General features: G+C 38.2%; 1 protein-coding gene across 3 annotated transcripts in view; it reads right to left on the bottom strand.

Annotated features, from left to right (window-relative positions):
- Positions 1 to 6882: 6882 nt before the first annotated feature.
- The window catches only part of LOC143887663 (Protein kinase superfamily protein), a 59392-nt gene continuing 50745 nt past the window's right edge, over positions 6883 to 15529 (bottom strand). For 2 of the 3 annotated variants that reach the window (XM_077391780.1, XM_077391779.1), the window contains 3 exons: positions 7856 to 7969; positions 7725 to 7768; positions 6883 to 7122 (listed from right to left, as the gene is read on the bottom strand). In XM_077391780.1, coding sequence (XP_077247895.1) covers positions 6972 to 7122; positions 7725 to 7768; positions 7856 to 7969 — 309 coding nt within the window. In that variant the 3' untranslated portion in view covers positions 6883 to 6971. Of the gene's footprint in view, positions 7123 to 7695; positions 7769 to 7855; positions 7970 to 15529 lie in introns of all 3 variants that reach the window. The other variant, XM_077391781.1, reaches the window with a different exon arrangement.

Here is a 15529-nt window from a genome sequence, read left to right as displayed (position 1 = left end):
CGGGACATGCACCCTAAATGATCTAATTTCAATATGGTTTCTAGATGCGTCTTTTGATTCTCTCAATTTGGTCTGATTCAATCTACGGGAAAGTTCTTCCTAGAAAATCTAAGTTGAGAAAATTCTAGATGATTTATTTGATTTATTTTAGTTAATTTAGGGTTCGAAAATGATCAAGAAATAAAATACAACCCTAAAACCCTATTGACGTGTGTGTAGGGTCGACCTGAGCTTTGAGTACCATCCAAGTTGCCTATGTACCCAAGCCTCACTGGGATCAAGGTCGACGTAGTTCGGTTGCCTAAACTAAGCTACATATGCCTAATTCATCTAGGACACCGATCTAGACTGGACAAACTATATCAACAGTTTATGAGAGATTAATTAATTCCAATTGATTACGTTTTCATATCTTAGCACTCCATCTAAGATGCTATATGATCCTATCTAAATGTAAGACACTCCCTAGACTAATGCAAGTGGGCCTACATCCTAGGTTTACCTAGGCTTGTCGTATGGGAAAAATGGTTGACTGAGTGAAACCTAGCATAATGCTTGGTTACTAATTATAGCAACCAGCCGTGATGAGGTTTACCATACTCCTAACCCTATGACTTCTTAAGACCTAGGACTCCATCGCGACCTAAGTTTTCCTACAGGGGCTCTTCAGGGCTCCTACTAGGTGGACTGTGACCAACAGTTCCAGAATCATTTTGCACGTGGGTTTGACCAACCAAATTTATTAAGTTGGTAATTTCCATCTTTTAGGGGTCCCTATCACCTAGAAATCAGGGCATTCTAACGCTCTAAGGGTAAATTCACCTAGGCTAAGATTTTGACCAAAACAGCAGGTTGTGAAGACTCTTACTGATTTTAGGGATCTTTACTTCACTAACTTAATGATTATGATGGTTCTGAAAATTTTTTATGTTCTGGACTTTTTCAGGATTTTACGAATTATAGTTAATTTTTAATGAGTTTTATCAATTTAGGCAATTTATTGATGTTCCAAAGTAACCTATACTAAATATAGTCTAATTTGGCCCAAAACAGTATTGAAACATGATCATAATAGTAGTAAGTTACAATAGAAATTTCAGGCATTTTTACTGCGATTTACTATTTTTTACAGATTAATCAAAATCAGGCTGATTTGAAAAGAAAATTATTAAAATTACCTAATAACATCCAAAAATTATAAAACATTCATGGTATGTCATGAAAAGATCAATATATTATACTACCAAATTTCGGAATCAAAAACTTTCATTTTCATCAGAATCATAATTTTGAGTTGAAAATCTGTTATTTTCTCTATCAACTTACTCATATTAATGAATAATAGGTACTCAAATATCTCGCAAATCAACCAAAATTTTACTGGAACATTCCAGTAACATTCTTAACCTGTTCCAAGAGAAAAGTTTTGAAAATTATTGGTTTTAATATCAAAATTCATCACCATGAGTAAATCAATGTTTTGACTATAAATCCATGAAAACAATTAATTTTTCTGAATTTTAAAACACAAATCTACTAAGATATATAAGAAATTGATTCCTGAAAAGTTTTGGAAATTTTAAAGGTCTTTTACTATTTTTAGTAATTAAAACACTTTTAAAGTAATTCATAAAAATACTAAATTAATCTGAAAATTCTTGAAAATCTTTGTGGTCTTAAAAACCTTAAAAACTACTGGAAACAAATTTTCAACAATTTTGGACTTGTTTTGACATACTTTTGGATTTAATCTTTCGAAAAATACCCTTTTCTGGGCAATTTTTGAAGGATTAAAAAGCTAACCAAACATGTCAAATTTGGCTGTTTTAACAATCAATTTATTAAAATCAATTTTAATTAGCAAATGTAATTTTTCTTCAGCCAAAAAATAGAGAATATCATATAATAGTTCTTTCCATAATATACTGAAAATATGAAGATTATGGAGTGTTATGGCCGAATTCTCCAAACAAGAGGGATTGAATGAATTTTTCTTGGGAGAGGGAGGGCTGGACGAATTTTCAAGAGAGCCAAAAGAGTTGGCTTGATCCATTTTTTATAAAGAAAACTAGGGCAAAAAGCAAGAATAGCAACTTCCCATGTGAGAGTTGTCATTCTAGCTCTCTTTCCAATTCTCTTTATTCACTTGCTTTCCCTTTAAGTTTCCTAAACAATTATGTTTCTATATTCAATATAATTAGCTATCTTAATAACTGAGCCATACTAATTATGAGAATAAGGAATATTGCATGCCCTTTCTAGAAACTCCACATGGGAAAGAATCTATTCATGAGATCCTTTTAATTTTGTACATAAAATCTTTCCTCATGGGAGGACGCCCAACATGTGGGGTCCACATGTTTGGACACCCAATCCATGTGGCCGAACCACTCATGCGGTTCCCACATGGGCTTTGGTCCATGGGCTTTTTGGGTTCAAGTTTTGGACTTTTATAAAAAAAACCATTTCTTTCAATTAAAATTCAACTTTTGTAATAATGGGCCCACGCTATGTTACACACATGGTGGGTCCCATATACATGGTCGAACCACTCCCCACCTTAAGACATTTAAGCTCGGTTAGACAAGATTTTCGACATGTAAAGCTTCTCCAACTTCTCCCATTATTTAGGCACTAATTCTTCTTCCATAACGTTAAATATAACGTTATCAGCTAGACATGGCTAAATCGTGCTGACCGCCTTTGACTTAATGTCTTCTCACTCGGCATTCGTTATCTTTTCCGTCTTTCCATCCTTTCGCATCAACCCCTTATCTAGTCCATGTTGAACTAAGATGTCCTTCACCCTCATCTGCCATAGGCTGAAAGTGCATTTTTCGTCAAACTTGTCAATGTTGAATTGGGTAGAACTCGATTCACCATCATCTTAGTGCGCTTCTCGGTGTAGCGCTCCACCTCGAACGAGAATCTTTCTTGGACAATATTTCTACTCCCAAAGATCACTCTAGCCGCGATCCAACCACAATACCCACGATCACTTCATCGGGCCTCGACAATCGCTCCAACCACAGCTTTGATACCATTTGTTGAGGAAAACCGCAGGGCAAATCCCATCCAATCGTGCACAAATTAACGTAAAAGTAAAACAAGAAACAAGCCGCAATATGAACACCGACATTTTACGTGGTTCGGCCAAGCCTACATCCACAGGTGAGAAAAACAATCTTACACTATGAGAAAACAATATACAAAAATTACAATGGATTAAACCTAAAACCTAAAACCTGCAACCCTTTCCTTGATTCTCTCAACCAAGACCGTATAAGAGATTAACCCAAGAGAATACCTAAGATAAAACCCCAAGAAGAACTCAAGAAGAAACCCAAAGATGAAACCCTCTTTCTCCTTCTCTTTCTCTCTCCCTCCCTCTTTCTCTCTCTTCCCTTACCTCTTGTTCTAGCCGCACCGACAAAAAACCCACACCCAAGCTAATCTAGCCGCCACACTCCTCTTGATCGTGTGTTGAGAACTTTATACATAGGTGTTGAGGAAATCCGCCAGGCAAATCCAATCCAATCGTGCACAAATTAACGGAAAAGATAAAAGTAATAAACAAACATGCCACAAGATGAACACCAAGATTTTACGTGGTTCGGCCAAGCCTACTCCACGGGCGAGAAACATGATCTTCCACTATGAGAAAAACAATATACAAGGATTACAATGGATTTATCTCAAACCCACAAACCCGCAACCCTTTCCTCGCTTCTCAAACCCAAGATCGTACCCAAGAGATAACTCGAGAAAAAACCCAAGAGAAAGCCCAAGAGAAAGTACCCAAGAGAAAACCCAATGAAAACTCTTTCTTCTTCCTCTCTCTCTCTTCCCCTCTCTCTCTCTCTTTCTTCTCTCTCTGTTTCTCTCTTTCTTCTCTCTCTGTTTCTCTCTTCCCTTGTGACAGCCGACACACCACAAGAGAAAACCCCACGCACAAGTCACCACTCTTGCCGTGTTTTCTAAAGAACCGAAATAGGCTCTTTCCTATTCTTGGTTTCTGCCTTCCCACTGAGGGGTGGGAAATAAGGCAACTGTCCCAACAATAGGTTTTCCAAAAAACCTAAACTTATTTCTATTTTTTACTTCCCTCGTAAAACAGCAAGTACAAGGGTTGTGTGGGAAACAAGGCAACTTTCCCAATATGAAGTTTCAAATTGTAAGACACATTCATTTGTGTACCAAGAGTTCCAATTCTGATGAGATAAACATTTTCTTTGGTTTTGAAAATGGTGGAGGATTCTTAGTGATTTTTAAAATAGAAAGTGTTTTTTAAATAACAAGGCTTTTTTTTTTTTGCAAAATGGGTGTTTTGAAAGAGTCAAGAAAAAGACTTGTGGGAAGTCAAAAAGTTTAGTCCCACATTGGAAAGTGAAAAAAGTTGAGAGGGGTTACTAAGTATCCCTTCACTTTTGCCTTTTGTTTTAAAATTCAAAAGTTTCACAAATTGTGGGAGCAAGGAAATGCGCATGGCATGGGTAGTAGGCCGCTAGTGGTGCTTTTTTTATGACTTTGTACTTCGCACGTTTTCTTTTTAAAGATTTGATCTCAGTCGTTGATCAAGATCAATGTTATCGGATTGTGATCCCGATCGGCTGCGATCAGATGAGCTCCAACAACTAATGCTTGATTGGGTGCGATCTAGAGCATAGGATCTTGTTGTAACGGTCGGTGTTCGATCGGGTGTAATCTGGATCGTCATATCACAACCAATCACATACCAATGATCAAAGGTCGATCAGGTGCAATCCGAGTAGTAGATTGGTGATCAGTCGCAATCTAACGATTATTGGAGGAGGATTAGAGTTTTACTAAATCCAACATTCATTCTAGAGTCAATCTGGACCATAGAATAGTGTTCTAGTTTGATCTCATAGTCAGATAAGCAACTCATCATGATTAGGTGCCTCCAAAAGGTACAATTCAGTGTGAAAAGGCACAAGAAGGTCTATTTATAAACCAGAAACTCACTATTTGTAGTAAATCCGAGATTTCATTATGGGAATTATTTTCTTGTGATATCTGAAGCCTTCTTCTCCCTCATTAGAGATTTGTAAATTCTCTTTTAGTCTATTTCATTGTTTTACCTTTGGTTATCTGTTTTTCGCGAAAACAAAAACTAGTATCTCACAAACTTATCAAAATTTAAGGGTGTTCAGGTCTGTTTCCGTTTGTAACTACAACAAGTATCAGTAGATTTGGTGTACAGGCTTCATTGCATCTTGGAGGCAAACATCACGGATTCCAACACGAGTCAATTCTTTAAGTGGTGAGAAAGGTTCGTTTTACATTTGTTCTCCTCTCCTTGAATGAAGTCAATGGATTCGAACCCCTTTAAAACCTGTCAAATCACGCGTAAGCGAACTTTCTAAATAAAACAGCTTCCTCTCTAATCACGCGTAAGCGAACTTTCTAAATAAAACAGCTTCCTTTCCGACGTCGAAATAAAATAGCAAAAATGGCTAAAAAAAGGGAGTTTCTAAAAGCCTTATTTTTTTTTGTATCCCTACATACTCCAATCCAATTGCTTATCATTTCAATTCTTACTTAAGAAAAAGGGTGATATTGTTCCTCTTGTTTTGAAGCAAAATGATTTCACTTTGTTTGCTCAATGTTTGATGAGGAAAAATATTGGGATTTTGTCTACAAATTATTGGTCGAACGTCTCATATGCTCTCTATACGCATTATCTTTCAATACATAGTTGTATCCCTTCGGATATTTCTCTTTCTAACCACACAATCACGAGTACCCATATTGTGATTGATTGTGAACCTATTGGGTTAATAAACACAGAGGGATGGAAAAAATTGCGAAAAAACGAACAATTATACAATATCTGCCGTATGCAACACATTTGGGTTATCTGGATCTTTATTCATCCCTCTTAGTAATAATATCTTGGGATTTGCCGTGATTGTGTTCCAATTTGTGCCTCTTCCTTTCCCTTCGAATCAAACTTTTCCTTGGCATAATTGTTCGGTTCCTATTATTATCAATGATACAGGTCAAAATGCATTGGAGTGCCAATGTGTACTAAGCACCTGAATCATATGGTAATGTTTTATCTTTTACCTAAAACAAGTCATTTATAGACCTAGAAATATTTTGTTACGAACGTACTGGAAAACCCTCTTTGGATTTGCCCCAAGAGATTTGCCCAAGAGATTGCCCAAGAGAATGTCACCGCTAAAGCTGTTATCCAACTATGGCCGTGATCGATCAAACAGAGGCACCTCTACTGTTAATGCGCCATGAAGCATCATCTTCATGCACATCTCCACAAAAGATGATTCATCCCCAACACATTTTCTTCAACAAATATGACAAATGGAGAGTGCATATAAATTAGTCTCTACCAGCACAGGTCCGAAATTTTCTCCATTTCATAAGCAAAAACCACAAATGAATCAAAAACCCCAAAACGATGCTGCTGGTGGAGATTTTTTTTTTCTCTCCGCCGCTTTGGAATGATGGGAGTGGATTTCAGCTTTCTAAAAGCAGATGAAAACTCAAGGGAGAGAGAGAGAGACCTAAAAAATAGAAATCGTGGTTTGATTGGAACAGCAAACAAGCTCAAAGCAGAGAGAGACAGAGAAACCTAAAAAATAAAAATGGGAGGTTTGATTGGAGCAGCAAACAAACTCAAGGCAGAGAGAGAGAGAGAGAGAGGTTTGATTTTCCCTCCCACTATAGTTTTCATTTCATGTGTAAGGTGGGAAGTTAAATTCGTGGTAAGATGGAAAAACTTTTCCAATAAATTTTTTTCACAGAGACTGATATAGGAAAGATTCACGTTTAAAAAAGACTTTCCATGGAACAAAAATGAACGACATAATCATAGTTATTAGTGGCAAAAACAGCACGGACACGAATAAATAGTAGTCTTTAATAAATTAAAACGTATCAGACTATTAGTAGGTCGCCCTCTGTTAAATTAAATTGCATCAAACTAGTTATAAAATTTTGGGAAATACATCAAGTATTGATGATAACACTGAATTAATTAATCTACAAAGGCACAACTTCTGTTCCTGAAGATGCATGCATGATTTTGGCTGAAGAATCCTCAACCGACCATGGTGCGCTTTCGGCCTCGCTGTCTCACTGTAAAAATTATAGAGGTTTAATGCAAAAGCTGCAGGATTAATTGTGGTCCATAAATTTGGCTCCGTCTTTATTTCGACATAAAATGAGTGTAAAACAAATTCTAGAGATTTTATATGGCGTAAGCCCGTACAGTCCAGTATTTTTCAAAAAGCACTGTACGGCTTACAGCATAGGATGATCCAAACCATCACATTTGATGGGCCACAAAAGTATATAGGTTGCGCCTAAAAAACCATTTCCATAGGATAAACCTAGCCCTATGATCCATTGAGGAACTGCATATTATGGAAACCTCAATAGATCCAAGAGTTGAGATACGGAAATGATTTTTGGGGCGCAATGTATTTACATTGTGGCCCATCAAATGGAAAGTTGGGATCATCCTATGGTGTGGAAAGTTGGGATCATCCTATGGTGTAAGGCATGACTATATGGACTTACAACATAGAAAAACTCACAAATTTTATGCTCAATTTTCGACATAAAAAGGGGGGTAAATTTTGTTTTATGTCCATTTTACGTCGGAAGAAACAGAGCCAAAAAGAAAATGAGCAAGAATGAGCTTTGCACCTTGTGCAAGCTTGTTAAATGTGGCAGACCATTGTTTTGACGACTTCCTGTATGCAGCAAGTATTCGATCCATCTGTGCAAGAAGCCAGAACAGTGAGAAAAATTGATAGCTTGATTTTCGAAAGTCATGGACAACAAAATGGGGCCCATATTTACTTACCACATTCCCACAAGAAGAGTGCATGGAAAGCAATGCTCTCTCGAGCACGTACAAGTCAACAGCTTTATCTTCGGGAAGGGTAGAAGTGTAGCTCAGACCAAAATCGATTAGGACCTGAGGCATACCAAGTGTTGTTGCACTAGTAAGTTTACAAGCATCCAGGGTTGGAAATATATGCACAATGTAAGAAAGTTTATTTGCATCAACCGGGTATGAGCATAGAATCAACAGTTCCGAAAAATTCTGGAAGAGTAGGAAACATCTGTGAGAAATAATCAAAGGTTCAAAGCACGCATTGTGAAATTTTAAATTAACTAATTTAGTTGCAGTAACTATAAATGTGCATAATATAAGACCTAAAATTAACTAATTTAGTGGCAGTAACTATAGATGTGCATAATATAAGACCAGAAAACTCCTAAATCCAAAAGGCATCACCATCAGCATTAAGGATGTTCTTTGTAGGTGATAGCAGAATTTAGCTTTGGAAATCTCTGCTCAGCTACCTCCAAGTAATCAAGCTTTCAGACTGGACGAGAGAAGAAAAGGGATGTGCTTTTTCCATGTACAAGCATGACAAGGCCTTGGGCTTGCATCTCCTAGTCTGAAAGGTACATCAATTGTGCTACAGATGGAGCCACTTCTGCCAAAATTGTGGAAAAAAAAATCATTCTGCAAATGTTGTACTCAGATCAGCCTCCATCAATACAATGTTCCCTCCACTAAAGAACCTGATGTTAAATTGCATACAAAAGGAAATGCTGAGAACTACAAGGCCTACTCTGTTGTGGGCAATCCGGATGAATGAAAAGAGTACTATTTAGAACTTAATGCAAGTCTGTGTCAAACATATTTCTGTAATTTCTGGTGCTGAAAACAAAAGAGGGCTCAGATCTGCTGTTCGAAGACCCCAACATTCAACAATTTACTATTAACAGAGGAGCCTCAGACCCTCAATGCCCTGGAGACTCCTACTTTGATGCTTCTACCTCTTCCATTATAGTCAAGGCAACATAGTGTCTAAAAGACAATCACGGTCCTCTTTCATGACTTGATCAGATGAAATGGAAGGTGGATGCTCTTTCAAGGCCTCCCTCCTACAACAATCGAGCTCAAGTCGTGGAGTTTGATTTGGGATAATATCTTTGTACATGACTCATATACAAATGAGTATAAGTGTATGATTGTAAAGTCAATTGTGTAGATTACTATTATGCCAAGAAGTGTGGTGTATAGCTCAAGCACAATTGTTTAATTTGGTTTTAAGTGGTTATACAAAATTAAGGAGAGAGTGAGCTCTAACTTGGAATTCCAAAGTACTCAAAACAGTTTGCGTAGTTTCCCTTGCCTTTTTTCCTCTTTTCTACTTTCTTCCATTCTCTTAGATTTGACAAAGTATTAGAGCCAGTGAAGATCTACAACAACTATTCGTGAAGAGAAGAAGATCCATTAGAGAATTCCCTAGAGGAAGAAATACCTCATCCATCTTGTCGGGAAGTTCCCTCACTATTTTTTGTATGTGCTTTTGATTTAGACCTAGAGGCTTAGATCTCAATGTTGTTGAGGCACATTTTTTGCACCCTTGAGTATTCATGGGTTGTTCCTCTAATTGTGAGGTTGAGTTGAGGAAACCCTAATTTTATCAACTTGGTATGCTTCTTGGATTGTTTAGTGCAATCAGATTGGAATCGTGGACTGTTCCTTCCTCTTGAGATTTGGTTCATTGAATTTGTGCAATCAGATTGCACTTTGTGGTGTGTCATCTTTACCTTTTGAGAGGTTCCATTGTGAACAGTAAGGTCCAAAAAGCGACAATTCATTGATATTCAAAAAGGTTGTGCAGGACAAGATGTTCCACATCACTTTACATAAAGATGATCCTCAGATTCATTAGAGGACCTATTACATTGGCGTATTGATGAACGACACGACCAACAGACTCCATATTAACATCTGATTTGAAAGCACCTTTTGATGAGTTCTTGATTTGGGATCTTGTTGAAGGGTTATTTGGTTCATATTAACATCTGATGTAAGCAGCCTATGATAAGTTCTGGATCTGAAATCTCTGCATGGGGTTCGTGATCATGTTGAAGGTTTATTTAGTTCATATTAACATCTGATTCGTAAGCAACTTTTGATAAGTTCTAGATCTGAAATTTCTGCATGGTCGAAATTGGTTTATGAAACTGACTTGTGGGTGCCTTGGGACTGATTGAAAAATCTTGGAATCATTTTTGAGGTCTTGGATATCCTACAGTAACAAAATTATCCAGTAGGAATTAGTGTTCTTGAGCACTTCGAGTGGTTGTTTATTTGCATTTAGTGGTCTATTATAGCTGTCGAGAGTAATAGATCAGAGCTCATCTCCGTTGGGTTCGATGCAACTAACTATTCCCTTTGGGAAATTCATTCCAGACATTTGCTGAAAGAAAAATGATGAGGATGACAGAACTGATACATAACCCGCTTCTGAAAAGGAGATGGTTCAATGGAAGATGAATACTGCACGAGGCATTATATGGATCCAAAACTCAGTCAAACCTTCCAGTGTCCTTTTGAGTTTTGACGTCTTGGATATCCTATGGTGTCGGAATCAGAATCATCCAGTTTAATTTCATGTTCTTGAGATGTTCGAGTGGTTGTTTATTGGCATTTAGTGGTCTACTATGGCTGTCGAGAGTGATAGATCATAGTTCATCTCGGTTGGGTTCAATGCAACTAACTATTCCCTTTGGGAACCATGGTTTTAAATTTCGACCGAAATCCGAAATTTCGGTGGATACCGAAATCGAAAACGATAATACCCGAAATGGTATTTTATTTCAGCCGAAATTTCGAAATTTCATTTTTCCGAATTTTTTTCCAAAAATCAAGGAATTTCCACCCAAAAAAATTGCTTTTAATAATTAAATAATATTTTCCCAAAATTTCGACCGAAATTAAGTACGGAATTAAATATTATTTTTTATCGTTACGGGATTTCAGCCCGAAGTTTCGGATTTCGGCCCTGAACGAAATGGGTTCCGAACCCAAAATTTAAAACCATGTTGGGAACTCCATTTACAGACTTTTTCTGGAAGGAGAATGATGGGGATGTTAGACGAAACTGATACACAACCCTTATTTGAAAAGGAGATGGCTCAATGGAAGATAAACACTTCAATAGTCATTACATGGATCCTAAACTCAGTTGAACCTTCCTTGTCCACAACCATTGACCTTTTTAGATGTGCAAGGGTGTGGGACACATCGGGATATTTTTCGGTAAAATCTTTCCACAAAGGCCTGTATCCGAGTGCGGCAAATCGGTCTGTGGCAAAAGTGTGGAAGATGAAGGTTCCTCCTAGTATATGTTTTTTCGGGTGGAAGGTGATTCAAGGACGTATTCAAACGGTAGATTTTTTGAGGGCTAGGCATATGATCATAGTCAATCATTGTGCTATGTGTCTCGAAGCAGAAGAATCGGCGGAGCATTTATTTATCCATTGCAAAGTCGCTCGAGTGGTATGGGGACGGGTTCTGGAGAGATTCGGCATCGAGTGGGTTTTCCCTTCCCAAGTTAAGGATCTATTTGAGGGGTGGGCGTTTAATCCATGGAGGTCAAAAGGTAAAGTGTTGTGGTCGATTTCATTAATGGCTACGCTGTGGGTTTTATGGTCGGAAAGAAACAATCGGATCTTCGAGGGGCGTGCATCTTCTTCCTATTGTCTATATATCAAAGTAGTTGTCTTATCGATTTCTTGGGCCAGGTCTTTGCCCTTGTTCAAATTTGTTTCGGCCTTCGACTTGTGGGCAGGATGGACAGTGGTCTGCAACAGTCAAATACCCACCCATAGAATCGCTCAGCAATGGGTCAATCCTCCAGTAGGTTTTTCTAAGCTGAATTTTGACGGATCAAGCTTGGGTAACCCGGGTCCAGCTGGGATCGGGGGCGTATTAAGGAATTCAGAGGGGAGTGTTGTGCAGGCTTTTTCCGGGCCGATAGGAGTCGCCGATTCTACTGAAGCTGAAGTCAGAGCCGCTTATCAAGGAATCCTAATGTTAGGAAGAGAGAGGGTAGCAAACACTATCGTGGAAGGAGACTCTGTAAATGTCATTCGGTGGCTTAAGGGTTCGGTAAATCCTCCTTGGAGATTCCTTCATTTATTCGATGAAATAAAGGATATGTCGGTCGGATGTTCGGTGGATTTCCTTCATATTAGGAGATCTGCCAATGCAATCGCTGATAGTTTGGCTAAAGCGGGCGTGATAAAGCAGTCTCTGGAGCTTTATGACTTTCTTCCCCCTTAATTGCTTTTTGTAATGTTTTCTGTTTTCTTTTTTCTTTTCCTGTATATAGTTCTGGCCTAGTGGGGGGAGCGGGTGGTTTCCTTTCAGTCGTTCCCCTTTTATTTATATATCAGTTACCATTCAAAAAAAAAAAAAAAAAAAGGAGATGGGAGATTGCTTGCAATAGATGTATCCGAAAGCTAATCAAGCATGGTTGTTTCAAGTTGAGTATGATTTTGATAGTATTCCCACGGGGCATAAGGACATTCGATCATGTTAGTCTAGATTTATGGCACTTGAAAATTTCAGATATTATCGTTGTATTCCCAGGGACGTAATTAGTCTAGATTTATGGCACTTGAAAATTTCAGATGGCAAGTATAATGAATTCATGAACTCCAAGAGAGGAACAAAGATGCAATTTCTCATTCCATTACCTACATAGTTCAAGACAGCACAGATGAATATTACCAATCAAGGATATTTGCCAGTCCTATAACCTATAGTCAGCTATGTCAAAGCTTCTACAGGTTTAGACTTGGATCTGCACACAGGCCACTGTCAACGTAGGACCCTCCCTCCTCATAACATAGCCTTTATTGCCAAATGCAATATGGGCAAGCAAGAACAACTAGATATAAGGTTCAATGATTACAACTAGGATTGAATCATAACAGGAACATATGCTCCTATTTTCGACAACTAGGCCATATCATTATCAAGTGATTTCAGTAACCCGAGTCTCGTGTTAGTAGTACACGGTAGGGGCAAAGCACCCATATGTTTAGCGGGGTACTCAAGAAGCTGGTGGTGGTTCGTGGAACACAACATGCCTATCAAGCTATGCCTACTACAGGCATAGACTGGACAAATCATTCATATCCTATTTCTATTTAAAAGGTTATCCGATTGATTATTGTAGTACGCTTCCAATGTCATTTTGACAACCCTCTCTGTCACTGGCTTCTCAAGTAACTTTGATAATTCATTACCATCATCTTTATGGTGTTTAGAATTAGATTATGGTGCATCTAACTACATGACTGGAGTGCAAAAGAATATTTCTATTGGTGCATCTAACTACATGGATGGAGTGCACAAGAATATTTCAAAGACGCATATGTTTAGCGGGGTACTCAGGAAGCTGGTGGTGGTCCGTGGAACACAACATGCCTATCAAGCTATGCCTACTACAGGCATAGACTGGACAAATCATTCATATCCTATTTCTATTTAAAAGGTTATCCGATTGATTATTGTAGTACGCTTCCAATGTCATTTTGACAACCCTCTCTGCCACTGGCTTCTCAAGTAACTTTGATAATTCATTACCATCATCTTTATGGTGTTTAGAATTAGATTATGGTGCATCTAACTACATGACTGGAGTGCAAAAGAATATTTCTATTGGTGCATCTAACTACATGGATGGAGTGCGCAAGAATATTTCAAAGACCCGCAGGTATACTGGCCACCATAAATTGTCACAACCAATGGTGACCTCTTAGTCATATCTAGGTTTGGTTTTGTACATCTTTCTATTTCATGTGATCATACATTTTAACCAATAATCTATAAATTTACTTTCATTTGGGTACTTAGTTGAATACAATTGTTCTGTCTCATTCGTTGTTGATGGTTGTTCTAAAAGAACTTCGCATGAGAAAGGTAATTGGGCGTGGGTGTAGGTGTTGACGACTATACTCCTGACTTCGATAAGGGGATCACATCATCCTCTTGTTGTATTTTTTTTTTTAATGATCAAGAATTTCATTAATAGGAACTAGATGGTCAAAAAACAAGGAATGTACAAAAGCAATGATAAATACAATAAAACATCACAAAGAACCAAGGAGGAAGGAAATCATATTGCTCCAAGGATTCCAAGTGAACTCCCCTCCTAGCTAATTGGTCTGCCGCCCCATTAACAGATCTTATGACATGACGGTATGATATCCTAGGAGCGCCGACAATATCTTTAATCACATCCTCCTCTGGTTGTACTTTTACACCATCGCAAGTTGATTTTCAAATGAGGTCATTGTATATGGTCATTGTGGCATAGACACTTAGGTCATCTCCTTTCTTAGATCTCGACACTTGTGTCAATCCTTTATCTTTTTCTCCCAATCTTTCTTGTCTCTTCCATCACATCACGCCTTCATCCTATCTTTCCACTAGCTGGCTTTCATACTTTCCTCCCTCTCCTCAAACCATGGTTTTAAATTTCGGGGGAAAAACGAAACGAAATTCACAGTGAGTCGGAAAAGTACCAAACTTCGCCGAAACGTTTCGAAAATTTCGGCCGAAACGTTTCGTTCGGAAATTTCGGTGAAACGTTTCGGTGAAGTACAAAATTTCGGTGAAATTTCGGAAATTTCGGTGAAACGTTTCGGAAATTTCGGTGAAATTTTTACAAGATTTCGTCCGAAATTTCGTACCGAAACCGAAACCGAGATTTAAAACCTGGCCTCAAACAACTAACACAATTTACGTTACAAATGATAATTATCTCTTATGGAAGAGACAGATTCTCCTAGTTACGGAGCAAATGGCATTCTTGCTCACCTTGAGAAATTGGGTAGTCCGCCCAATGTTTCCTCGAGGAAAGAAAGGGATGGCATGAATGAACCAGAATGGGAGAAGAAATCATAGAATGGGTCCTGGCACATCAAAGATCAAGTGATTGTAGCATGGATCAATTCTACTATCTCTTCTAAAGTTCTTGCAAAGTTTTCAGCATCACTTTTTAGCAGAGAACTCTGAAAAGTTCTCGAAGATACCATTTCTCAGCAGTCTTAAGCTCGCATCCTACAACTTCAGGATGAAGTACAAAACTGTCAGAAGGGTAATACAGAACCCATGAAAGTCTTTTGAAGACGGAAAACGCTGTATGATCAGTTTGCTACCATCAAAGAACCCCTTGCTGAATGGGATAAGTTAGATACATTCTGAATGGTCTGGAAGATGACTACAAGGTGTTTAGTGCTTCACTCCCTGCTCAGAAAGATTTCCAATCGTCTTTATGTTATCACAATATGATGGGCTCATGGGATCTTCCTCCACTCTACCCTATCATAAGCTTCCATCAACCTTACATAGCACCCCACTCTTCCCACTTTTAGTATAGAAATCCAAGCACTTAATAGCTATCAAACCCAATTTGTTTGTCCAGGATGAAAGTACTCTGCATAACAGGGTTAACCCCCCTCCCCCCCCCTGCCGACCCCACAACACCTTCGTTAGCCTATCAGCAAGGACCTTCCCATGGCTTTATAGGCGCTTCTGAGGGGGACCATAGTAGGGCCATATTTTAATTTTTAAGTGTGTTTCAAGTATCTTTTAAGTCCTTTAAGCTATAGTAGGGGAATTAGAGTCTTTTTAAATCAAAATAGCATTAGT

Source organism: Tasmannia lanceolata, unplaced genomic scaffold (genome assembly GCF_043159265.1).
Source record: "Tasmannia lanceolata isolate RefF3 unplaced genomic scaffold, GAP_Taslan_0.1 ptg000012l, whole genome shotgun sequence".
Lineage (NCBI taxonomy): Eukaryota > Viridiplantae > Streptophyta > Magnoliopsida > Canellales > Winteraceae > Tasmannia > Tasmannia lanceolata.
The sequence above is the reverse complement of the archived record's forward strand: the minus strand, read 5'-3'. Positions and strand labels throughout refer to the sequence as shown.